This window comes from Fringilla coelebs (genome assembly GCF_963513975.1).
Source record: "Fringilla coelebs genome assembly, chromosome: 16".
NCBI lineage: Eukaryota > Metazoa > Chordata > Aves > Passeriformes > Fringillidae > Fringilla > Fringilla coelebs.
In genome coordinates this window covers 4,632,764-4,658,417 of record NC_140042.1, presented here as the reverse complement: position 1 = coordinate 4,658,417, position 25,654 = coordinate 4,632,764, and the positions used below count along the sequence as shown (strand labels likewise).

The following is a 25,654-nucleotide window of genomic DNA, read 5'->3' as shown; positions in this document are numbered from 1 at the left end:
CATGATGCAGTCAGCCAGCACAGCATCTCCTGGACACACACAAGTGACTGTGGGATGCTGATGGACTCTCCTAAGGAGTCATTCCCCATCACTGGAACACCCATCAGAGAAGCCTCTACCACTAAAATTCTCTTTGTAGCCTCATAGAAGCAGCTGAATGTGAAGATGTATCAGGAAGCCTCTTCTCTTTTGCTGCTCCCCACCAAAAGTTTTAACCCAACAGCAGAAAGATAAAAATCTATGTATTGAGGGTCAGCTGCAAATCTCTTGCCAGGAATAAAACAGATTAATATGTTAGTGCAACTCAAAACCATTAAGAGAGTACCAGCCCACTGGGCAGGGAAATAGCAAATGGGTAAAGAAATACAAAGTATCCAGAGGACACTAAGGAGAATTAATTTCACTGTGCTGTGGTCAAATCTCTAAAGATGAAATGAAGGGATACCAGCACCCAATCCTGAAACAGATGAAGCACATCTGGGAATCTGGTAATTCATCACTGTTAAGGTGATCTGAAAACAGGTACTGTAAGCAAGTCTGGGATCTGGTGAGCACAATGTTGCATTAACACTCCTGGAACTGGGAAGCAGAGTGAGAGACAAACAAAAGACACAGCAGCTAATGGGAACAGAATCCCTTGCTATTACAGGTAATAAAGAAGCTAGTTGAAGTAGGGGGGAACAAAAGTTTGTGCATTTGTTTAATTTTCTGGTGAAACTTTAAGCCCAGCTCATTTATTTACTTTTTTTTTTCATCCCTTATATTATCAGCAGAACGAATTCAGGCTCCAAAGCCTTCTCCTGATGAGAGCAAACATCAGTACCCACCAAATCCAGAAAAAGGAAATCTCAAAAACTAGAAGTGGTGGGAATGTGACGCCCAGCATCTATTCAACTGTCAACTCCTTCCTGCACATTTTTGCCAGGACAACTCCCCTGGATCCAAGTTCTCCCCATCAAGTTACCTCCAACTAGGTTTGATAGCTGGAGGAAAAGAAACCACATCTAATTCATGAAATCTGTAAATTAGCCATCAAAAATGTTCACTCTTATCCATTCATCAGAAAAAAATGGTGGAATTACAGCTGTACCTAAAAAAGCCCTTCTAATTTCAGCTCAATGAGTCAGCACTGCTGCATCTCATCACCAGGAGTGATTCATTGTCACTGCACTTCTCAAAGTCAAGACTAAGGGTATTCACCCCAATTCACTGTCATCTCATAACTCCTCTGGACCCAGGCACTGTGTTTGCACACAGCACTGTTATAATGATTTATGTGAGTGTGTCACTTTTAATTTAAAGGGATAAAGAGTTATTGTCAAGTCTACCAACCATAAAGCAACATTTTCTTTCCACTAAGCTGACAGTTGAATACCTGGAAAATATTCCTGTTTGCCAAGTAAGAAGAGGGCTCTACAGCCCATAGCTTTAGGGTGTCAGTGCTTCTGAAAAGAGGAGTGGATGGCCAGTGTCTTTGGAGAGAACACTAGGACTTGGGAGAGTTAAAAAAAGGCTTACAATACAACTAGAAACTGAATAAAAATTCAGACAAAAGCAGTATGGATGGAAAGCCTCTGCCTCAAGTGAAAGTGAGGAAGGGGGTGTGGGGTATGGATGAGAGGCCAAAAAGATGATCTGTGGTCATAGCTGGATGAAACAAAGACTATCATAAGTTAATCAGTGGCACAGCTATAGTTTTCTTATTCAAGTCCATTAATATTACAGTCACTTTTAACTGCTAAAACAAGGCTACTGAACAGCTCTCACTGACCTCACACTCCTGAGTGGGCCAGTGCCTTCCATCGAGCTGCCCAAGGCTGGTGATGATGGTGATATCTTTAATGGTGCTGTGAGCTCTGTCCCTGTGATATCTGCTATCCCCACAAACACACTCTCAACAGGAGCCTTCAGGCATGTGGCATGTGGGCACCCTTCCTTGTGCAACCTTGTGTTGTGAGCCAGCCAGGAAACAACACTGAGAAGTGAAGATCTGTGTTTAAATCAAACTTCATTTGTTAACTCAAATCAAGCTTGGTTTCTGTTCTAGTTCTCAGCCCTACTGCATAGGTTGTCCCAGCTCAAATAAAGATCAAGGAGGGGTTTCAGCCAGCACCATCCTTGGCTTGGGAAATTACAGCCAGAGTGGTTTTGGCATCTAGCAGAACAGTGGGGAGAGTGCCTAAGCCTCAGAGGGGCTCCAACAAATTTCAAACGCTCTTGGAAGTTGCTAGGTAACAACATCCACCCCCAGGACAAGATTGTGCAATGTTTGCCCTGCCAAAGCAGTGCTTGCCTTGCCCTTGCTTCCACCCTGGCAATGTGTGTGTTGAGGACCTGTCTCCTCTGCTGCCAGAGCATTTCCAGCCTCTAGTCTGGGTGCAGAGTTGGATTTTGCTGAATAAAGCAAACATCCCATTTTAAACATAGCTATTATAATTAGCAGAAGCTCATTGCTCAATTCCCCTTCCAGACAGGGATTTCCAAATGTCAGTGTGCTTAGCACAGCTGATCTGTGCTGGCTGCTCTAAACACAACTGACCTAGGAGGGTTCAGAGCATAGAATCAAATCCTATCATGGGCAGTGAGATGGAAAAACAAACAGAATAATTGTCCTTCTTTAGCCTGTACCTTCATTTTCCTGTACCATTTGCACTAAGGCAAGGTTAGCAGAGACTTTGACACAGAAAATTCATGTTTGAGGCCAAGCAGGAACTTCTTTTGGAATTTTATACCTGTTTTCTGAGTCAGCCCTCTAGATGACTGCCTCATCCTGCTTGTCTTGCCAGGGTATCATGGCATAAAATCAAAAGGCAGTAAGGGGAGAAAAAACAAGGGGGAAAACCCCAACCTAGCACAGCTACTGCTGCTAACACCTTTTTGCAGAGGCTCTGGCAAATGCAGAGACCTGTTTCAAACAGTATTTTCCTTCTAAATTTGTTCAGGGAAAGCAAAAACAACTTTCATCTCAATGAGCGATTTTCAACATTAAAAGAAAATTACCAAGTATATTTTCCCAACACAGACACCCCCACACCAAAGATCTCCTTCCCTTGAAGGAGAGGTGTAGCTCTTCCATTTCCAGGTACTGCATAAATCAGTGGCCTTTAGCTTTCCTGCAGGCACTTGAGAAATCCTGGCAGTGCTCCACACCTCAGAATTTCCCAGGCTGAGTTTATTAATGTGGATCTTGTGCAACCTCTCCCCTGTGGGGTACAAGTGTCTCACCCACAGCTCCTGCCTTGTTTTTTGGCATTTGCCAGTATAATCCCCATGAAGGGCTGAAGCAGATTAGCACCAAGCTGCTGAATAAAAGGAGAAACCAAAGCTCAAAGACCACATGAACTTTGCAAAGCCACATGGACAGTCATAATTTCCAGGTACAATATTTTACCCCATCAGGTTTGTACTACAGAGATTAGAGGCAGAATTTGCTGGAAGTTTAAGGGGGAAAGACTGGAAGGAAAAAAACCCCAGAGGTTAACAGCCTCTCTATCCAAAGACATTTCTTACACTGAAAAAGTAAAAAAATCCTCCAAGATTCCAACTGGAAGAAAAAAAAAGGTCTATAATACCCTCAAATAAAATCAAAAAGCCTTGCACACCATGGTCATGCTCCTGTAACTTCTAAGAAGAGGAACAAAACCCTTCTACTTTTATCTGAGAATTTATTCAAAATAAATAAATCCCAATGGAATTTAGACACACTGTAGAGGCTCCAGCAAAAATCATAAATAAAGCAAGAAAACTAAAAAGATCCTTTCTTGGCATGCTCTTGAAAGAAGGATTCACCACATTTCTGATTGACTGCCACTGTGGTTTAAATGAATCAGCTATAAATAGGCAGCAAATGCAAGGCAAGCACTTGAAGGAAACAGCAAGGGTTTTTTTTGTTTTCTCTTGTTATTGCTTAATGGTCTGTTGGGAAGGAGGTGGCTGACAAGGTAGAAGAAATGTGGTAAAAATATAAAGAAACAGAAAAAGATGGGGTGTGGGAAGGAGGGATAAGGAGACATGAAGACATTCAAAGGTATAAAATATGCAAATACATTTCTGCCTCTGGTTTTCCAGAGGAATGAAGGAACAGGGATGGGAACAGGCACACAGACCTGGAGCTAGGGATGCCCTGGAAGTCCCCTCACACCCACAACTTGAAGAAGGTCTTTGTTATCAGTAGCTGCAAAAGCAAGCTTCTGTGGGCCACCTTGGACTAATTTCCAGTCTTTCCTACATATCAGATTGAACATATGAAGTGCAGCATAAAGAAAAGCACTGGAAGTGTTTCTGCAGCCCTCTTGTGCCAAGAGCCATCCAAAACAGGAGTGGCCTCAAAACTATTAAAGTTAAGCAGCCATCCACATCACAATAAAAGTGAAAATACTTGTGTCAATGAACACCAGAGCTGGAGGAATCTGACTCACACCCAGAGAGGACCCAGTTTCTGAAAAGGATTTGCAGGGAAATCTCTAATAAACTACTTGTTAAATATTGAATAATCACTTCTCAAAATAGCTGGAGCTTATTTCACAGCTCTTGTTCCAACTGTCTGCTCACTCTCCTCCTCTCTCCCACAGCTAGTCTGACTGCACACAACATCCCATCTCCAGCTCTCTGGCATCTTTTTAATTACTCCTCTTAATCTTATTCTCCTTCTTTCAAGACTGAAGAAGGCTCTCACAGAATCCAAGGAACAGAAAACCTTCTGGTTTCCCCTCCCAAAGAGTATGACTAGCTCTAAAGACCTTCTCTACTCCTGCAAAGTATTTCCTTGGAACTCCATGGCACATCTTGCCAGTGAGCAGCCCAGGACCTTCTCAGAGCCTTCTCCTCCGTGGAGATGGAGGCTGATCCCATGGCAGCTCTGAAAAGATTTACATCCTTCTCAAAATTCATTGTCTCCTCCTGCAGGAAAGAGGAGAAAGCTATCAAAATGGCCTGAAATCCAAATTTTTAAACTTCAGCAGTTAATATCTTGCCTTACTTAAAAAAAAAAAAGAAAATTTTTGAAAGGGTATGCAAGAGGTACGAGAAAAAACCCTGCAGAGACAGGATCAGAGCAAATAAAGAACATCCTTTCACTGCACAAGCCCGGTACATATTCTGTGTTTGCCAACCATCAGTTTAATTCTCACTGTAAGAACCTGTAGGAGAGGGCAAAGTGGAGGGTTAATGAAGCCAGGGCTGAAGCCCTTTGTTTATCCTAACACTGAGCAGCAGAAACAGAAGGGAATATTTCCATATGTTGCCCCATCAGTGCTGCTCAGTTTTGGGCTGAATTAACTCCAGAAGGAGCACTGCAATTTTATCTTACATGTGGTCCATTTGTTTCCCTTGGCCCTTCTGCTGAGGCTGCCAAAGATGCCAGACAGGATGATATTTCTGAGATGTGGTGTTTATCTTCTCTGAGTGAACCAAACAGCAACTCATTTCAGAAAAGCAATCCAGCAACTCACAATTGCTTCTTGCTCCAGCAAATGCAGCCTGGCAAGGCAAAAGGTGAAAGTGCCTGATGGTCCCACTAGAAACCTTTGAGTTTTCTCACTTCTGAATGCCTGTTGAGCAAAACTGTGCTATAGAAACATGAGAGATCTCCACTTGGCAGGGGAAGGGAAGAAGTCAGGACATGTGCCAAGATAATCTCAGTTATTAGCTCCTGCCAGGTGCAGGCTGTGTAGAACCACTCCTCCATGGCACAGTGGGATGCTCAGGGCTGGGAGCTCTGCTCCAGAGGCTCCTGGTGGAAAAGCACCATGGAGCATGACAGAGAGCTCTCTCACATAAATACTTACAAATAAGAATTGTCAACACTTGGGTTTTTTAGCTTCTTTTCATGCTTCAATTTTCTTTCTTCTTAGCTAGCAGATAAACAGCTACACAGATTTACCTGTGCCCTAAAAGTACCTGATCCAGAGCAATGCCAGCTCCTTTGTCCCAGGCTGATACATGCCAAAATAGTGACTCACTCCTGGTGCAAGAGGCCACAGAGAATATATAACTGTACATTTGCTGTAGGAGTGGTTGTATTTGTGCCATGCAGCAGCCTCCAGATATTCATGAGGACTTGAGTGTGACCTTTACTTTTCTCTGTCCCCTTTGCTGGCCAGAAAAAAGCATAATCTAAGGAGCAAGTGGAATGTAACAGAAAATAATATCCACAGTAATTGCAGTAATGTGTACAGTGTCGATGGACTGTAGGAATTGCACAAGGACTGTTGGTCCTGCCTGGCCTAAATAAAAAGGTGCTCATTATCCTGAAAGGAAATGCCTCCACTTAAGAATGAGAAGGTCACACTGCACTAGGAAGATAAATGTCATTTCTCTATACAGCTGTGATGGTCTCACTGTCTTCAAAAATGGACCTAAACAGCAAAGCAATAAAAAGCCTGTAGAATTAGCCTATGACATTATTGTCTTGAGAGCATAAAATCACTCATCTAGAGTTCTTTAGACATGCTTTCCTAGGAACACTTATATATGTGTACATGTGAATTGACATTGTGCCTTTTGGGAGTAATAATACATGAAAATAATTAACTGACACTTTAAACAAGCTTGGATGTATCTGGTACCATGTATGTCAAAAGGCTTTGAGACTCACCACGTATTTTATACAGCTGTAAAAATTCCCAGGAATTAAATCCATCTGCATAGGTAGCCCCCCACCCCCACCCCAGGCAGCCTCTGCCAAGCACAATGAGCAGCTTTAAATAAATACCATCCATAATGCCAACAACTCCTCTCTTTTCAGCAGCTCTGCAGGCTGCCATGCTGCAGCTGAGAGACAATTAAGTACACTCAGATGATCTTTAGGCACACAGTACAGAGCAATCCCCTCAGAGCAAAGGCAGCATCCATCCCCTTCAAGCAGGAGCAGCATCAGGGGCCAGGTACCTCCAGCCCAGGCTCTTTGAAGAAGGGGTGTCTCATTTCAGCACTCTGCAAACGGGGAGCTCCTGCCCCTTTACACCCACATGTGTGCAAGGCAAATAACTAACGAACATTAGTCACTGCTGGTGGGTTCCCCCCCAGAGGAACAGGGGTTGTCACTGCAGATGTCACTCCTGCTGTCCCTGTCACCTTCACTCATGCAAAAGGTCACAGAACATTTCAGAAACCAACACCTGATTTTGCTGAGGTGGAACTAGACCCATGGAGGTCAAAGGAGCGCACATTTTATCTGAGTATTTGAGATACCAGGGGGCTAACCTATCCTAAGGCTGCATTTTTACTCATTAAATGACTTCTTGTAAAAGGGAATAAACCAGAAAGTGAAGAACTCTGCCTCCATATGTTAATGAAATTGAGAATACTCAGAATAGAGTTGCCAAAGGTAGGGCTGGTAACCAACTGGCTTAGCAATAATATCTGCCACAGAGTTTACTGGTTTAGGGTCTCTACCATCAGGTCACATCCCAACTGCACTGCACAGCCTAAATTGTATGAAAAATTCAGAGTTTGTGGGCTCTCAAGAAATACTTCAATAATTAATACAGATACAGACACTCATCATTTCTTTGTATATAAATAAAGTACAGTGGTAACCTTAATACAAAGAAACCTCAAACCCTCGCCCATTACACATGATATTCTACTTAAAATAACCTCTGCAGAGTAATTACTCTGTTCATGGTTTCTGAAGATCTCATTGGGCTTTTATACATCATTAATACCATAACATGTAATATTTTGAGCTTCTTGTTGATTTCCTTTAAAAATAAAAAATATTTAGGTTTATCAACTCTTCCAAGAATCAGCTTCCCAATGAAAATGAACTGTCTCGACAATTTTCTGCAAAGAAGTGAAGTCGATGCCACAAAAACCCCATTTGGGAGTCTGATGTGTGGAACACAGGCACAGGAACACAGAACAGATAAAAATCAATGTCTTAAGCCAGGAATCAGTTGTGTTTTTAACGTGGGCTTGAACAGAACTAGAAATCTGAGCATACATCTGTCAAAACTGCAGCCATTAGAGCCGTTTAAACAAATTGAAACCATAAATCACATCAATATGTCAAATCGATGTGCCATGCATTTCATAGCCATGATGCTGTCAGCACAGCTGGATTCATGGCACGTGTGCTCTACAGCACTGCCTCTTTTATTAAACAACATAAATAAAATTCAAAAGAAAAATGTTACAACTTGCATTACAGGGAGACCATGGCTTTCTCCACAACTCTTGACTTTGAGTTTGTTTTGCTGAAAAGCTTTTAGCACCATCAAAGCACATTTGACATTAACACTGATTAAAGCAAATAGATAAATTGCAAAGCCTCTGAGAAAGCAGAATTGTTCCTTACAATTTACCTGGACCACCCCTGGACAGAGGAGATCTATATCAACAGCTTAGTTTTCATTCACAGCATGGTGAGAACTGCTATCAGCTGGGTTTTTCACTTACTCTCCTCCTAGCCTTATCCAAATATTAGTAGGCTGGTCACACTGGAGTGAAAAAGAAAAAGAGAAAAATAAAGAGAGAAACCCATGCACCTTCCTTTGAATTCTGTTCAAGTTTTGACAGGTAATGGTGCCATGCTCAAATTCATGACATCAACACAAACCAGGCTGAGGAGATGGAGTTGCTGCAGCCTCTGGACAGCCGAGGCCATGGTGAAAGGCTGGGTGAACTGATGGGAGCAAACACAGCTCCTGATGTGGAGAAGTACTGAGAGTGACCAATTATGGATGTTCTGAAACAAAACAACTGTAATTGGCACTTGCATTTAGGCCCCCCTTCGACAAACTGCTCAGGCACTAGCTGAACCAGGCCTTTTAGACTAATTAGTTCCCTGAAGAAACACCTCTTCTACTACTTGTAATTAAGGCCAAAATAAAGAATCAATGGGGTTCAAAAAGAAAACCAGGACAGCAACTACTGTTGTTCTAATTGCCACAATAACCAAAGTATTAAGCGCATAAAAGTGGATCTTATAATCCTTGCAAACTGCAAAGAGCAGGAGTGTTGGGATCCACAAGATCATGGGAACAAGCTTGTGTTGATGTTGTTTTCTCAAAGCATTTTTTCTGTTTAAATGTTAAAACTATTTCGTAACACGATTTCAACAAAACTCTGTAGTTGGACCCCACAGAAATGCAGTGGGCACAACTGTGCTGAGCCTATGTGCAGGCCGTACAGGAAACCCTTGGAATCTTTACAGGATTTTTTAAAACAGATTATTTTTTTTTGTTTTTAAACAGAAAATAATAATTAAAAATATATTTTGCTCTTAGAGGTCACCATCATCATGAATTAAAAGATGACACGAAAACATTTACAACTACATACTTTAAATTTTCAATTACACAGTGATTATGCAATTATTCTGAAATGAAGCACTACAAATCACAGAATTCAAATCCAATGATTATAAAAATCAACAAATCTCAACAAGTTCAGAACATCTCAAGACTCCCAGAAAAGTGCTGTTTAATCTCATTACTACAACTCAGAGCTAGGTAAAATTTCTTTGTAAAACGTTATTCTGATCTTAGCTTTTACTTTTTTTCCAGAGATATTTATTCCTTTCTCCCCAAAATTGCTTGGTTTCTGTGGGCTGTTAAAGCTTTCATTGATGTGAGAAGGTGCCTAAGTAGCAGTTCTAACAAACAGGAGACATTATTGGCTTCAGCTGATTGATTCACCAAGAGTTCAAGAGATGAAAAGCACTGGCCTGAGAGCCCCTCTGGGAAATATAATGTAGATAAGCCCAGCTTCTAGTATGGAGAGAAACTGGTCAGTCCTGGCCAATTCTCCCATTTTCCCAAAATCTTCCATTCCTAAAGAGTCAGGCATCAAAATATTTATCTGGTGGTTGAGCCACACAAACACATACTGCCCACTAGAGGAAACTGTGGGCTGGAAGTGCTCTGGAGATGTGGCACTGCCTGCCAGGAGATCCCATCAGCTCTTTGCAGAAAGGGACCATACCCCTTGGAAGTTTTAACCATTTAACCATTCCTGCCCAGACAAAACAGATGTGTGGCACAGCAGTGACATGGGCTGTAGCTGCACAGTGCACATGGATCAGACCAGTGCTATCTCAAATCACCACACTTTCCAGCTTGGAAGAGATTCACAGAGGTTAAATCTCCAAATTAAACAAAGAAAGCAGTAGTCCGAATGTTGAATGTTTCTCTAACGTTGCAGAAAACCAAACAATTCTGCAGTTGTGGAAAGCAACACTGGAAAGTGGTGCAAGTTCTAGAAGAATTTGCCCAGCATCCTCTCTACTGCCTCCCATTCATCCCTCCTCACTGCCTGCATCAGCAAGTGATGGAAACCAACATAAGAACATGCTTCTACTCTTTCCAAGCCTTCCCTCTGAAAAGCTAGAAGCTATCCATTCCTAATCCATTCCCCAAAGATACTTAATTTGCCTTTTTCTGTCTTCTGCCTCAAAGGGAAGAGGCGTCATCATTGCTCTGCTTGTGCCTCAGCTCAGCCCCTGCTCCCCAGCTGCTCCTTGCAGCAGGAGGGGATTTGCAGCACACTGCACAGAAGCAGCTCTTTTGTGCCATGCCTTTGCTGTGGATGGGGCCACTGCTCCCACTTCAAATGTATTCCTGCTTCCTCCTCCACCTCAAGACACCTAATTGCAGAGCCTCTATCTCTCGGCACAGGCATGCAGGCTCTCCAGAGTAAAGCATTTGAAAGCTCTCAGCATCTCAGGAAATGCTCTCCCCTGTTCTATTGTGGTAAACGTGACTCATAACCGCACCTCAGTTATCGGCTCTTCCCAATACATCAGTAAGAAAGAGCCCAATTTTAAATCTTCTGTAGGAATTTAGACACAGTTCATCTGTTTCTCATGTTTCCTACAGCCAGGGACATCTGATGCTAATCTAAATTCCTTAGGTCAAACTCTTTTGCGCTTGGTTATTCACAATGCCACCAGAAGAGGCTATGGGAGGATTTGGTCAGACCAAGAGCATTTTAAGTGGAGCACTGCTGGGAAGAAGGGAAGATCTTTCTGTTGCTGGCACTTACCAGTCTGCCAGGGCTGAAGTGAGTACTTAGAGCCCGAGTACAGGAGCATTCCCACATCCTTTGGGATCAAACCTGGACAGAAGGACGATGATATCAGCACAGGCTCAGCTAGGCTGTGCTTCCTGCAGGCTTGAAGCACTCAGCCAGCCAGAGCCCACCCTGAACTCCCTGCATTGCTAACACAGGAGATTGGTTATATTTATCATTACTGCACATCTTTACACGACAGGGTCAAGAGGTGACCCAGCAAGAGAACAAGGGGCAGAGTGCCACTGACTGCATCTGCACCAGGAGTGTGACTTTCAGCAAGAGGTGATAGCAATGACAATTGTATATCCCTGTCCTTACTGCACTTGAAGAATACAAGAGCTGCAGAGCTGGAAAATGCTGGAAGATGTTTTTTTGTCCCCTGCACTTCAATGTGCAGCCAAGAGGTAGAAGTGTCCTTGAGGCTGCTGGTGTGTTTGCAGCTGGGGGTATTTTTCTGGGGGCTTGTCCACAAGGCAGCTTTTCACAGGCTGGAGAAGTTGTCTCAGTTAATGATTCACCCCATGCAAGTTGGTGACAGGACATTCTCATTCCTGAGAATGATGGAGGTTGCTTCCAGTTAGCTGTGGTCCCTGGAAACTGCTGACTTAAAGCCATTCTTATACTCTCAGAGCATCCACACACTAAAAATAGCTGCAGCAATCTCCCTGTAGTGAAAACAACGCTGGTTTTGCAGAATATCTCCAGTGTAAGGAAGTGCCACGGACTGCTTCTCTTGATCAATTACTGACTTTCAGGAGAGATCCAAAATGAGAAATCTCCTCAAAAAAATTAGGAGCAACTGAGTTTTAAAATCTAGTTTGACCGTACAAAAAGTCTCAGATACACAGAGACAGGATCTGCTGCAGCATCAATTATTTTTAAGAGTCACTGTCCTTCCACAGGGCAGGAACTGTCACCTTTAACAAATCATTAAACCTCTTGGTGACTTGACTTCCTCATTTATATGATGATTATTTGCCAGGTGTTCTCCCAAAACACAGCCCCTGGCAGGTGTAAAAGGGAGGGGAGGAAACAAATGACTCACTGACTCGATAAGGTCACTCAGGTCTGACAGAAGATGAAACCCATGAAAGAACAGAGAACCCAAGATAATCCATTCTGCAGGACTGCCAGAAAACACAGGCTCTCCTGCTCTCCTTTAGCAAAGAAAAACAAATGCTGAGAACCTCAGTGGTTCCTGGGAAGGCTCGAGTCTGCCAAGAGATGCCAAAGCTTTGGGTTCAAAGTGCTATTTCAACAAGGTGTTTGCTTTGTCAGAGATGATGTTCAGCCCTGTGACTGTTCAGCAATCAGTGGCAGCTGATGCGTGGAGCGTCTCAGCACCATCTCTAGAGAGAGCCTGTTTTCTCCCACGAGCCACAGATGAGATGCTACAGTGACAGCAGAAGTCTGGGCAAGTGCAACATATGCCATTCTGGAGTGGCAGGAAAGCTCTAGTGATTCCAGTTTGCTCCTTATGGACATCCAAAGTGAGCACAGTAATCATCTCACTGCTTCCTGAAAGTTGTCACTGAGCAAAAAAAGGTTGGATGGCAGCAGAGAGGTAGAGAAAGTAGGCAGGAGAAAGCTGAAAATTAAAACAAACTCCTCTGTACCTTGCACAGATGGGAGGAAACGTCTCTGTAAAGCTCCCATCACCACAGAAGCCCCTCTTGCTGTGTAAAGGAGCAATCTACCTTTGAGGGGGAGAGGAAATGTGGCAAAGGAGCAAGATAAACACAAAGTGTGGATCAAAGGGAATAAAAAAAAAAAAGGGCAAAAAAAACTGGAGAAGTGCTGATGGGGGAAGCTGGGTGAAAGACAAGGAAGAACTGTTAGATGCTCAAATTAACATTTTAATGCATTCACTGTAAAATTTAAGCACTTTAAGCACTAGCGTGGCTGCTGAGTAAACCCCCTTGGAAAGGAGCAGATTGATGACTGAACACCACAAAATCAGCAAGGTCCAGGTTTCACCATCAGCAGATTCACTGCAGTTATCAGGGGCAGATAATGTGACAATATTTGGCCAATGAGTTTTGAGGTGACCAGCAATGCCTGTGATGGAAGAAAACCACAGAACATATGGCATTTCATGTGCTGAAACTGTCAGACTCACAATTAACTGATTAGAGTGCATATGGTGCTCACAGACAGGGGAAATCTCTCAGTGTAAAAGATGCTGGAGACCATTGAAGGTGTCAGCATGAGTCTTCCTTGCAAATCTCTCTTCATTAAAGTTTTGTACGGAGCCAGGAGTGTTGTAATAAAATCACTATTAATGCAGTTATATTTATGATTATCTCCCTTTTGTGCAGCTGGATTTAACTTTTCAAACACTAAACTCCACATCAAAGCTTTTTCACAGTGGCTGCTGCATACACAGAAGCTTTTTGTTTTGTCATATTTAGCTTGAAATTAAAAGCAATGAGAGCTAAGGTGGTAAAAGTAAACCAAGATTGGCAAGAAAACTGTTAATATGACCAGTATGAAAACAAAAATTCCCTCTGCCATAGAAATACAGCTACATTTCTGTTAAAGTATTTTAACAGGCTGGCCAGGGACAAACTCATTACCTCTCCAGTTCCAAAACACACTTTTAAAAAGATGGTGAGTGACACTTCATTAACCACATGAAATGGGCTGACACAGCCAGCTTGCTTTTCCAGCCACCATTTCAGATGACATTTTTTGTTGCATCTCTCTGTGCTTTACATTCAACACTCTATAAAATGATTCCTTGAACCCCCCCAGCCTCATGAGCCCTTGGATTGGGGCAGTTCTGGGGTGGAGAAAGGAACTGCTTGTCCATGTGCTTGCATGTGCATGCATTACAGATCCAGCTTTTCTCATCCAGCATCAGTGAAGGGGATTTTAAAAATTCCCCATCAGCCTTTCTTTGCCTTTCAGTCCTCTGCCCCATCAGGCTCTGACAGGAGCGGTTCTTCTGCAGCATCACCTCTGAAATAATCTGGGATCAAAGCATCCCAGTTTCTGGGAGGTGCCTGTGATCTAGGTGATGTTTGGTGCAGGCAGTGCAGTGCTCCCAGCAGCTCTCCAGCCCAGCAAGGGCTGGGGCTCAGCTCCCTGTGTGCCCTACCTCCATCCTCCCAGCAGACACCCCCCCTTACACACAGCCCCCTCCAGAGCTTGCACACTCCTCTCACATACCCTCTGCTCTTTTTAGCAGCTTCCCAGCAAAGGACCTACCAGAGACCTCATCTCCATAACAAGTTAAAAGCTGTTGCCTCAGCCCAAAATCTTCCCAGTCCCTCACAGCTTCCTCCTCTCTCTAACTGTATTATCTCTATCACTCCATGTTCACCACAGCTTCCTGACTGCTGCTGAAACCAATGGGGCAATCTCCCTTTCCAGAGTAAGGAAATAAACCCTGTTAAGAACATCCCTTCTTCCTCCTCTGTTTTGTCAGAAGTGGTGTTTCTGGTAACAGATTTAGGCAGGCAGGGTAAACAAGAAAAAAGAAACTATTAAGGGGTTCTCTTCTAGGGAGCACAGAAAGATTTTGTTAAATTAAGTACTCTGTAGCAAAAATTTTAAAAAATAAGAAAGGGGAAAACACTGTGATAAAAAGTCATGGTTCATAGTGCAAATGTTAAGATTTATGAAGAAAGCTGAAGGGCAGAACCCACAAAATGTAATGGAGGAGGATGCATTTCCCTGACACTTTTCTAGGGCTTTGTTAAACTCAGAAGCCCCTGGACCACAGCAATAGCTGGAGCCTCCCTGGCAGAGATGGAGCACACAGGGACTGTGTCCCTCTGTCTGCTGGCTGCCAGAGTCCCTCTGTGGGCATCACTGTGGGCACCCACAGCAGCACATCCCCTGCTAACTAGTGGTCTTGACTGTTTTCCACACTTCAGCCATACCAGCCTTGCAAAAAGTGTCAGCCAGGCCTTTTAGCTCAAACCCATCACTGCTCCTCTCTGCAGCCTCCCCAGGGTCTGTCTGGAGGAGCTGTGCAATGGCTGCTTTTGCTGGATGCTCCCAGGTGAGCACTCCTGGTTCTCCCGTGCTCCTCCCCAGCCCATCCACACCAGAGGCTCCCAGGATGCTCCAACCCTTCTGCCACACTGATTTAAACACGCTCAAGTTCCCTTTTCCTTCCCTCCTCCCACCCCCTACAGAGGCTGTTTCTCCCACATCTCAAACACCTGAGGCTCCAAGGTGCCTCATCCCAGCAGTCTCCTCTGCTTGTGAGCTGAGTCATGCAGGTGTCAACATTTCCAAACCTCATGGGGAGGCTCAGCAGAGCTGGGAGGGTGCAGAGCATCAAGTCAGGAGTTATTAATAGCTGCCATCGACCATCTCAGCAGCTTTGATCTACTGGCAGCTGATTGCAGCTTGCTGCTCCTGATGATGAAGCACCAGGGGTCCTGCCTGTACCTCCATTTCTCTTTCCAGTTTTCAAGTTTTTACTGGAACAAAACACTTTTCCCCAAAATTTCAAAACAGATGGGATTCAGCAGCCAACTGTGCAGTCAGAAAGGCAAACACAATCAAGCTGAAGTGTAAAATTGTACTTTGGGAGGAAAATATCAGGTCTTTGAATCCTGCTTCTAGCAAAGTCTTAGAGGTTGACATCAGACACAACAAACCTCCAGAGAACACATCTCCTTTCTGAAATTTTCCATGTACCCCTTAATCCATATCCATGAAAATAAACTTAGAATTTGTTCCCTATAAATAATTAAAGGGGTAGAACCAAATGGTTCCCACACTATTCCATGCTTTCATCTGAAGAAGAAAAGATAGTTTGCTATTGCCTGAAGACAACACAGCACACCTGATGCATTCAAGGAAACAATTCAGAAAATCTCCCTGCAACAACTTAGAGCCACTGCTGGGAACCACTAAAGAAGCGGGATAAAATAGCCACCTATCCCTTTATGTCAGCATCATTGAATCCTGCTCTGTCTGCTGGGAAGCAATACAGCATTCAAAAGACAAAACAGAGAAACATTCTGAGGCAGATGAATTCAGGCAAACTTCCACTTAATCTTGTGTGACCAGCTAACTTCTCTATCAGCTTGCCCAAAACTTTGCAGACTTTGTTTTCAGAGAAACAGCAATGAAATGGATCTATACCAGGACACTGATCTACACCACGTGGTGCTGTCCTAAGGATTTAAAGATCCTTGGAGCCAGTACTGCCTGAAATAAGTCCCCATCTCCCAACACAAGGAAAGAGCATTTTTAAAGTTACCAGAAACAACAGAGTTTTGTTCAGAGTGAGACAGTTCTCTGTGCCACTCTGTGACTTGAGCATGAACTCAAGGAGCAATTTCTACCATTCTAACTCCATTTGAGTTATAGCATCTAAATCTACATGATGATGGAATTAGACATGAAGAAAAACTCACATACTTATGTCTATTGTAAAGCCTGATGTAATAAAACTGCCAAGCTTTAAGATCACAGATGTATTCCAAATATTTCAACTCATGACCACAAATCCCATTCCACTAAGCACAACAGAAGAGAGGAACAATTTGGCCAATACAGGTTTACTTTAGCTCACCAGAGTCACATTTCAGATTCCAAAACTTCAAAAAGAGAACTAAGGAGAATATAATAATTCTTTCCAGAAATACTTCTATCTTTGGACAGAATGTTTTCTTTCTTAGAGAAAACCTAGTAAAAAGCACTTAATAGTGACCAGTATTCTGGGGTTTTTCAGACCCAAGAAGTGAAGAATTTACAGCAGACACATACTTTACTTCTTCAACCCTTAAGTAAAGCTGTTGCAAACACAAGTTGCTCACACATGTGATAGAGAGAATCTCTGACTACACCACAGAGAAGACCCCACACCTGCTACCCCTTCACAACCCTTTCACCACAGGGAGTGGTTGCCCCTCTAGCCATGCAGTGCAGCACAGCACACTCAGAACACCCCAAGATGATTATTCTTGGCTCCTGCCAGCCTCAGCTGCAGAGCGATAACTCGTGCCTCTTATTGATCCCGGAATTTCGGAGCGCGAACGCCACAAATCTGGTTCCTGCGAGAGCAGATCCCGTCACCAGGCAACTCAATCTTAGAGGTCTCAACTCCTCCACCCCTGGGCTTAGAGCAGGATGCTGCTTTATTACCTCCAGCTCGGTGTTGTGAGCGTGCAGCTTCTGCACCATGTCCTCGGCCTCGCGCATGCGGCGGCTCAGCTGCGGCGAGTGCTCCGCCGGGGTCAGCTCGCTGTCGTACGACTCCAGGATCGCCCGCATCCCATCGCGCTCCTGCCGGGAACAACAACAAAACTCAGGGATGAAGGGCCAGAGCACACAGCCTGCCAGGAACAACAGCAAAACACTCAGGGATTGTTGGACAATTCCCTTTTCTGACCCAGAGATGGGGCAACTGAGAGGTGTTTTAAAAACTTTTATTCCATGTCGCTATGGGACACGAAATAAAACGACATGGACACTGGAATCTCCAAGGTAAAAAGAAGGGCACTTTAATTTCTGACTCCAACATTTATAGATTTTTCAAAAGTGACAGTGGATTGGAGGGTGACAGTGCCACCTCTCCAATGACACTGGACAAACCAACAGTCCATCAAATTTCTCCTCCTTCAGAAAAGAATTTAAAACAATAATTATTTAGAGAAAAGCGTGTGAGAAAGTTCATTACAAGAATGTAAACATCAGAAGGCTTAGAAGAACTCAGAAGAACAGGGCGACAATTCCATTTTCAGTCTCATGAAAAGGGTGAGACAATACAGATGCCATAATTCACACCATCACAATCAGAAGTCAACTAGTTCCTAATTACAATACACTATAAGCATTTCTTGGTCTATCAGCTTTTTGCCACAACGTGCTGTAGATGCCTTAAAGCCAATCATCTAAAACTACTCCTACTACAATGTATCTTTCATAGTTCTATTTCTCCAAAGTATCTAGTCTTACTTGCAAGGCCATCCTTTGAAACTTGTTTCTAGCTCCTTTTCTCTCTAAACAGTATCTGTCCTATTCCATGGCATTTCTAATCTGATCTCAAAGTTTGCATACAGATGTATAATGTGGGCCTAGAGAACTCTCTACAAATCCATTTCCCACATAGGATAAAGGTCCAGACACCCTTCCAGGAACAAGAGCAAAAACTTTTAAGGATAAAGCCCCAGAGTGTGCTCCAAATGCCTTCTGCATCTTTATCCACTTTGTTCTTTTATCCGTCAACTCAACTCTGATGGATGCACACTCATCGTCCTCATATCAGCATCAAGGCACAGATGAACACACAGTTCTAATAAAATAAATGTTGCTGCTGTGAAAAGTGAAAAATTAGACTTTCTCATGTCTATAAAACCCCACATCCTTTGCAGGAAAGAAACATGCAGACACTCTAACAAGCAGATGGCAAATGAAAACAGAGCCTGCCTTCTTCCTGGAGACACTCTTCTAATTCAACATGGCTGAATGGGTTTCCTCAGCAAAATATTTAGTGTTGTACTTGACATTTTTCCTGCCAGAGCCTCAGCAAAGAAAGAACAGAATTGTCACAACAGAAATGAAACAGATTTGACATCGAACAAAGTGGCTGAGAGCAAATATCCTCAAAATGGTATGTGACTTATCACTTGTTAGATGCTGCAACACTCAGTGCTTGTAACAAACATTTTTTCAGAGGTTAATGTCTGGCAGGCAGTGCTTGGCTCACTTCTCTATCTACTGGCAATTATAACCAGGCATTTGCAGAGAAAGACAAACAGAAGGATCCTTCTCCCCTCCCTGACAGCAGCTCCCCAACTACAAGGCCTGGGCTCAGAGCTAAACGTAAAACCTTTTGTGTGGGCTGCTGGCTGAAATATTCCTAATATTCCTAAACTGCATTCCCCAGCTTCAGAAGCCCCTAATGCTTCCCCTCCCAGGCACTGATGAAGGGTCAAAGCATCACAGGCCCATGGCATAAACCCAAAGGGCCAAAACTCTGAGGAAACCTGAGCAGTGCTGCCCACCTTTCACAACTGAAGTTTGCTACCTCCCCTGCTACACAAATGCAGGAGCAGTGTGGACAAACCAGCTCCTTGCTGGGAATTCTGCCATCACAGACAAAATAATGTCAGAAGATCACAGGGCTGTGCAGTTCACATCCAGCCCAGGCCAGTGCAGCCTTCATAAACCCAGCTCAGCTGCACTGAAAAGCTTCACTTGGGCAAACCAGGAATTATTGGGGCAGGAAAAAAGGTCCTTTTCCCCACAGCCCTAAATGCAAAAGGCTGTAATTCAGATAGTGAAGGTGACCACTAACCACCCAGCTCAGCCCAGATACAAAGGTTACCTCCTCCTTCCAAATCCAAAGGTCAGACACAGAATGTGGATAGCAAATGTCTATGTGGGAAGGGAAGGAACATTCAAACTCAAGGTGTGACAACAAGACTGGGGGCACTGCCAGAGGTACAGGGTGTTCAGAGCACGTCATGGACTGAAAGGTCAGCCCAGATAGCTGGGTTGGTCAGCAGGTAAAAGGACCCCAAGACTGAAGGACAGCCTGGGGCTACAGGAACTGAGTTAATAAAATTATAAAGAAAAACAGGTTTTAACATAAATAGTACCAGCAGCTATGACCAGCTCCTAGCCCAGATTTGACTGAAGAGAAATATTTTTCCAGGGAAATAGTTTTGCCACAGTTTAGAACTGTTCATCTGATGGACATGGGAAAGGAGATACTTCCATGTTACAGAAAAAGAAGAAAACCCAAATGCAGCCAGACCTGCCTTGTAATGAACTTGTTAAGCAGAGAGGCAGAAGGACAGGATCTCTCCATCCTCCTCTTCCCCCTCCAGTAGCCACAGACACCACCCACTCTGCCCAGTGCATTCTCCATAAAGCAAACTGCTTTTGCTTGGAAGATAAATTCCATTCCCCATTTACAGCCAAATCACTTTCTAGAGCACAGAAGAGAACCTAATGACAGCATTTAGTGAAGGTATTGGTTTGAGCTTTGCATGTTGCTGCAATTAGGTTTGCAATTACAGCATCCTCTCTCCTTCTCTGCACTCCAAGCTGCTCTGCTATCCTAATTTTCTCCTAAGCATCCTTCATCCATGTGATAACTCACCACTGCTATGTTTACTCTGTTGCACCAGGGGCAGTTCCAAAATCCTTGGTGTTTTTTCAAAAGCAAACAGGATCACTGGCAACTCCCACCACACTTTGCTTCCAATGAACTGCTGAATATGAGCTCATTTGAGTCATCCCCATCAAGACCCCAGCAGCTCCTGGGCTGTGGAGTACAAGGAGGACGAACTCCAGCCTTCATGTGAGCATGGGAGAACTGCAGGGGAGCATGACCAACCCCACAGGCTGTCTTTCCCCTAAAATCAACCACAGCCCTTGCCCTTCAAAGCATCTCTCTAAAACAAAGAGTAAACTTTTCAAGGAAAAAAAAAAATCCCACATGGTAAACACAGCAGAAGCTGTATTGGGGAAAAAAAAAAGTACTGAAAAGCTGAACTAAAGGGTGGAACAATTAAACACTTGATCCTGGAGTTTACTTAGCCTCTTTAATTATTTCTAAATATTAATACTGTTAGTGAAATCAATTCTCAGCTTCCAAGTGGTCCCCAGCTCCATTTTTTAAATTTCTCCCCATCAAGAGCACTTACTAAAAGCCTTTCCCTCCCTCCTAAAGATTTTGTTAGCTTGGCAGGAAACAGAAGTTCTTGTTGAGAAGTCCTCTGTCTAAAAAGATTCTCTAAAATGTAATCCTAATTTAGTAATTGCTGCAGTATTTCCTCATTCTTCATGACCCATCAAAATCCTCCCCAGGCACTTTCAGATGCCCTTTCTAACCTTATTCTAATACAGCTGCTTTGCTGCTTCCTATCTGGAGAGTATTCATCAGAATTACTAAAAAGCAGTTCCTCTGGGAATTTCCAAAATTTACCCAGCACAGGGGAAATCTCTGCTAACTCACCATGGCCCTACCCTGGCACAATTCCAGGTGATCTTTACCTTAACCAGTTTTAAATCAACACCTGAACAGAAATGTAGCTCATTCCAAACATGCCCTAAATGCAGAATAATAATTTTGATGTTCATTACAAACCTAGGAAATTAATGCCCTACAGCAAACCCTGGTGCTGCAGCTTGCAGCTGTGTTTGAGGAGATGTAAGTTTGAAAAAGAGGAAGGATAGTGATTTTTTCAAAGGTTGAACAGTTTCCCTTCCTTCTGCCAGCACCAGCCCATTCATCAAATAAATATTCCTCCTACTATTGCATAAGTAACTAAGAAGAAAACACATTTTATAATTTTAACCAGAAACTAGAGCTAATCCCTTGAAAATGTGCTGTGGGAAAGAAGAGGATGGCAGCTCTGCAAAATGCCATCCCTAAGATGAAGCTTGTCCCCAGTCCTCCCACCAGCTCCTCTACTCCCTCTTTGTAAAACCAACATTTGACCCAGCTGACAAGTAGCTTGCAGCTCAGAGCAAGTCCCCTTCTGCAGCCTTCACACCCCAGAGTGGTTTAGAAACAGCAGGAATACAAGTGGGGTCCTCCAGAACTTCTGGGTTAATTTTAGGGAAAGAACTAAGAAGAGTTCACCTAAGCACCATCATCATCATCATCACCCCCCAAGTCACTGCAGCACTGCACATCCCAGGGCAGCCCACAGACACCTGCACACTGAGGAGCATCAGAGCCACTCCTGCCTGGGTGTGGGAAGCACTGAAGAGTAAAACATAGCCAAAAACACCATCAGAAGGTGTCTGACCCTATATACATACATACATACATACATGTAAGTTCAGGGCCTTCCTCTGCTGCTGCTCCTTAGCCCCTCTTCAAACACACACACCCCATTCACCACAGACTTTCTAATTACTTGAAGAAAAGAAAAATCAATAAGAAAGAAATTAAAGTTACAAATCTAGCTGAAGTCAGTCACACACCCAGGGAAAATGTGTTCCTGGGGTAAAGTTTATCTAGTGTCATAATTTTATTGAAATCCTATATCTTCCTATTGACTTTTATGGTTTCAAGCTGGATGCCAGAGTTATCATTATTAGAGTCTCAGGGTTGCTCGCAGGCCTGAGGTTCGAGGTGCCTTTTTTATTTTTTTCCTTTTATAAACAAGCTGTAATTGTCTGGTTTATTGATCAATAAATCTTTCAACTGCCTCTCTTCACCCCGCTTCTGTTCTGGTGAGTCTCCTGCACCATTCTCTGCAAGAAAATACAGGGTTGTTGTTTTTTAAAGAACAGATTGCTTTGTCATTAGCAATGAGAGAGCAGGAATTGCGCCGGTCAGTTCCAATAATGGCTTTTTAATGACACATTCTAGTCACAGTAAAATCTGCTTTATTTCCACACGAGTGAACTCTGACTATTAATCCACAACCCAACGGCACAGCTCTCTTGCTCTCTCACTTGTGCACAGGTTAGAGCCTGGCAGAGGAGACAGAGGAATCAGAATGCTATTTTGTAGAATATTTGCCTTCCCACTTGGTGCTTTTTTGATGGTACAGAAATATTCCCAAGTATTACATCAGCTTTTTGTTTAATTAATGATAATTTTTGAGGAATGTTAACAGGCTGCTTCATTATCAGAAATCAGTGGCAAGATTTCTTCCCCCTCCTCTTCATCTTCAGACTCCTAAATCCAAATTAGTTGTAATAAGGGAAAATTTCAAGACTGAAGAAAGATATGGAGCTTCAACATCAAACAGATGCTATTTGCAATCAGGTATAATTTAGCTAACTATTTCTTGTAAAAACACAAATAAAAGAGATGACTGTATGAGGTCTGAGCTTTCTGACTTTAAACTAATATAAAGAAGAAGGGAGATGGCAAGTGAGGCTTGACCAGGTGTTTACCATCAGTAAAATTAGTGAGAGGCACAGGAATATAAACCAAAATATGGTTAAAAATAAAGAATACTTAAATATATTAGACTGTGTCAGGGCCTACTGACAAAATATATTCTTAGGTCACTTGATAAAATTAATCACATTAATCTCTGGTTCATGAGCAACTACCTTTGAGGAACTCACAAATGTTTAGACAGCAACTAGAAACAGGACAGGCAGACCCAACCTTTTAAGAGAAGGATGGATGAGAGGATACAGATTCTGGCAATTATAAATCACTTCAATATTTCGGTATCTCATAAAATACTTGAAAAAAACATTAACAATCAAATTGCAAACAGCTAGAGAAGAATTAAGTACAAGAAACAATCAACTGAGCCTTAATATGAATAATATGAAAACAGTCTAATTTCCTTCTTTGACAGGTAAATTGTCTACTGAATAAAGGCAAATAATAAACGCGATAAATCTTAACTGCAGTGATGTGTTTATCAAAGAGGAGAATTACAATTCAACAACATCTCAGTAATTCAGAGGAATGAGTTTGTAGCAGAATGATGAAGCTCATGGAAACAAAGCACAGAGCCCTGAGTGCTGTGTGCCAGCAGAGCCACCAGGCACCACGAGCAGGCTGCAGCATCAGTGGGAAGTGTAGGGGAAAAAGGAATAACCAAGCAACAGCAAGGCCCAGGAAGCACCAGCCCTGCAGGGACAGCTGGGGCTAAAGACACATTGGGTCAGACTTTGCTCTTATCCCTCAGCTCCCTCTTGGAGCACTGCTAATTAGCACAGGAGCTAATGGACTCTTCTGGAACAAAAATCCCAAGAGCTCTCAGCCAAACAAAGCCAGCAAAAGTTAAATTATCAGAAACTTCTCAAGCCCTCCTTGCCTTCAGCAGCAACTATGATGACCAGAAGGCAAATGGTCCCCTTCCTCTTAGCGCTCTCATCTTCTGTACTAATCATCTTTAAGCCAAGATTTTCTACTTCCAAGCCTACAAATAGCTTCCTTCTCAACTGCAGCCATTTCCCAACACTTCTCTCTGTGGCTGACCTATTTTCACATTACTTTGCAAATCAGAACTGACTGCAGACACATATGTATGCACACACCATTGACTTTCTACTCAAGACCTCAATTAAAACACCATTTACAAAAAAAACCCTGTTAACTTCATAAAAATAAAAACATCCAGCAGATTTCACTATCCTTGCACTGACAAGACCATTAGGAAACATTTTTTAAAGTATCCTTAATTCTCAAATGTGACTGTCTATATATCAACACTCTGTTGGTGTTTTTGCCCCTCAAGCCAATATAAAGCTACTGCAGGAATCTAAAGATGGATTTAACCTCTAAAGAAGCCTTTCAGATGTGCTGTGCCCTACAACTAAGGCTTCTCCAAGAAAAATCAAATATTCCTTCTTTTGAAGTCCAAGTAACTCCATGCACACCTAACAGGAACAGGTGGAGAGAGGTCAGAAAAGCTGGTGAACATAAGCACAGGCACACAGCAAACCAGGAATCCCTGTGTGTCCCATCATCCCTCTGCAAGGGATGGTTTTCATCTGCTTTCTAACACTCTTAGAGCCATTTTCCTCCTAGGAAAGTCAGGTTATCATTCAGGCTGAAAAGCAACTTTCCTCCCGAGGCTGGAAGTCTGGAGAAAGCAACAACTCAGGGAAACTGTGGTGGGACGAGGGCACAATCAGGCAGAGAGCATGAGAGGGATGATCAAAGGCTCATTTAAAGTGCCAGAACAAGGCATTCAGAGACACTCCTAGCTTCTCAACCACCCATTCTTAAATTCTGGAGGAACTCTACAATCCAATTGCTCTTCTGGCCAACGTTCAGCTGGCAGCTTTAAAAGTACTCCTACAAATACCTGTGTACATCTCACACGCTCCTGTATTCTGCAGGTTTCCCCCTGATTTACAGTCCTCCCTTTCCAGCTCCTGTCCCTCTCCTCCAACACTTCTCTGCAGAGAGCTCAGCTTGCCTTATATCCTGGCAATGGACCAGAGCAAATAAATCCACTGGAACTCTTTTAATCCGTCTCTGATAAATCTCCTGCTTTACTATCTTCTGGAAAATTGTGCATGGTCTCTGAAAGGCCCATTTTGCTTATAGCACATCCATATGCCAGCTGACAAGCAATCATACAACTGACACTGCAACAAATTAAATATTATCTGACTAAAATACCCCTGGGGTCCTCTTGCTTCACAGTGAGTTTAACATGTTTAGTTATGTTTCTTAGCCTCCTGCTGCTATGAAATATTTGTATGTTTTTTTCTTAGTTTAGCTCCCCTCTACTGGAACACTCACTGCTGCCTATCTCCAGAGTGAGCCTGCTTTTCTGTCTCAGTGTGTTTGGCATCTCTCCATCCCCCAAACCCCTCTTCTTGCTATCATTTCTCATAGTCCCATTTCTCAGGCAGTGGCAATCTTGTGTGTGAAGCTGCCTTATTCACCTGCCTCAGCACAGGGTCACTCCCCATCTGACACCAGTATCTGACCCCATGTGCACAGTTCACATGTGAAAAACAGTAATTTCTTAAAAAAAAAACACCCCAAAACCTCTCAACATACCCTTCTTCAATCTAGCCATGAGATTACCATCACTGCCAGAGGGGTATGGATTACCATCACTGCCTGACAAGGGAATGGATTCATCCTCACTGGCAATACAAAACTAATATGCTACTCACCCATTGAAAAAAAAAAAAAAAACCTAAAAATAAGAAAAAAAGAAAGTTTCTGCGATGGTACATGAGATTTTTATGCTGCTGGTGTATAAAAATTCAC

The 25,654-nt window shown here is 43.1% G+C and overlaps 1 protein-coding gene across 3 annotated transcripts in view; it reads right to left on the bottom strand.

The window, feature by feature from the left end:
* The window catches only part of MAD1L1 (mitotic arrest deficient 1 like 1), a 345,841-nt gene that overhangs the window by 187,386 nt on the left and 132,801 nt on the right, over positions 1 to 25,654 (bottom strand). For all 3 annotated transcript variants that reach the window (XM_084216166.1, XM_084216165.1, XM_084216167.1), the window contains exon 12: positions 17,128 to 17,268. In XM_084216166.1, coding sequence (XP_084072292.1) covers positions 17,128 to 17,268 — 141 coding nt within the window. The remainder of the gene's footprint in view (positions 1 to 17,127; positions 17,269 to 25,654) is intronic.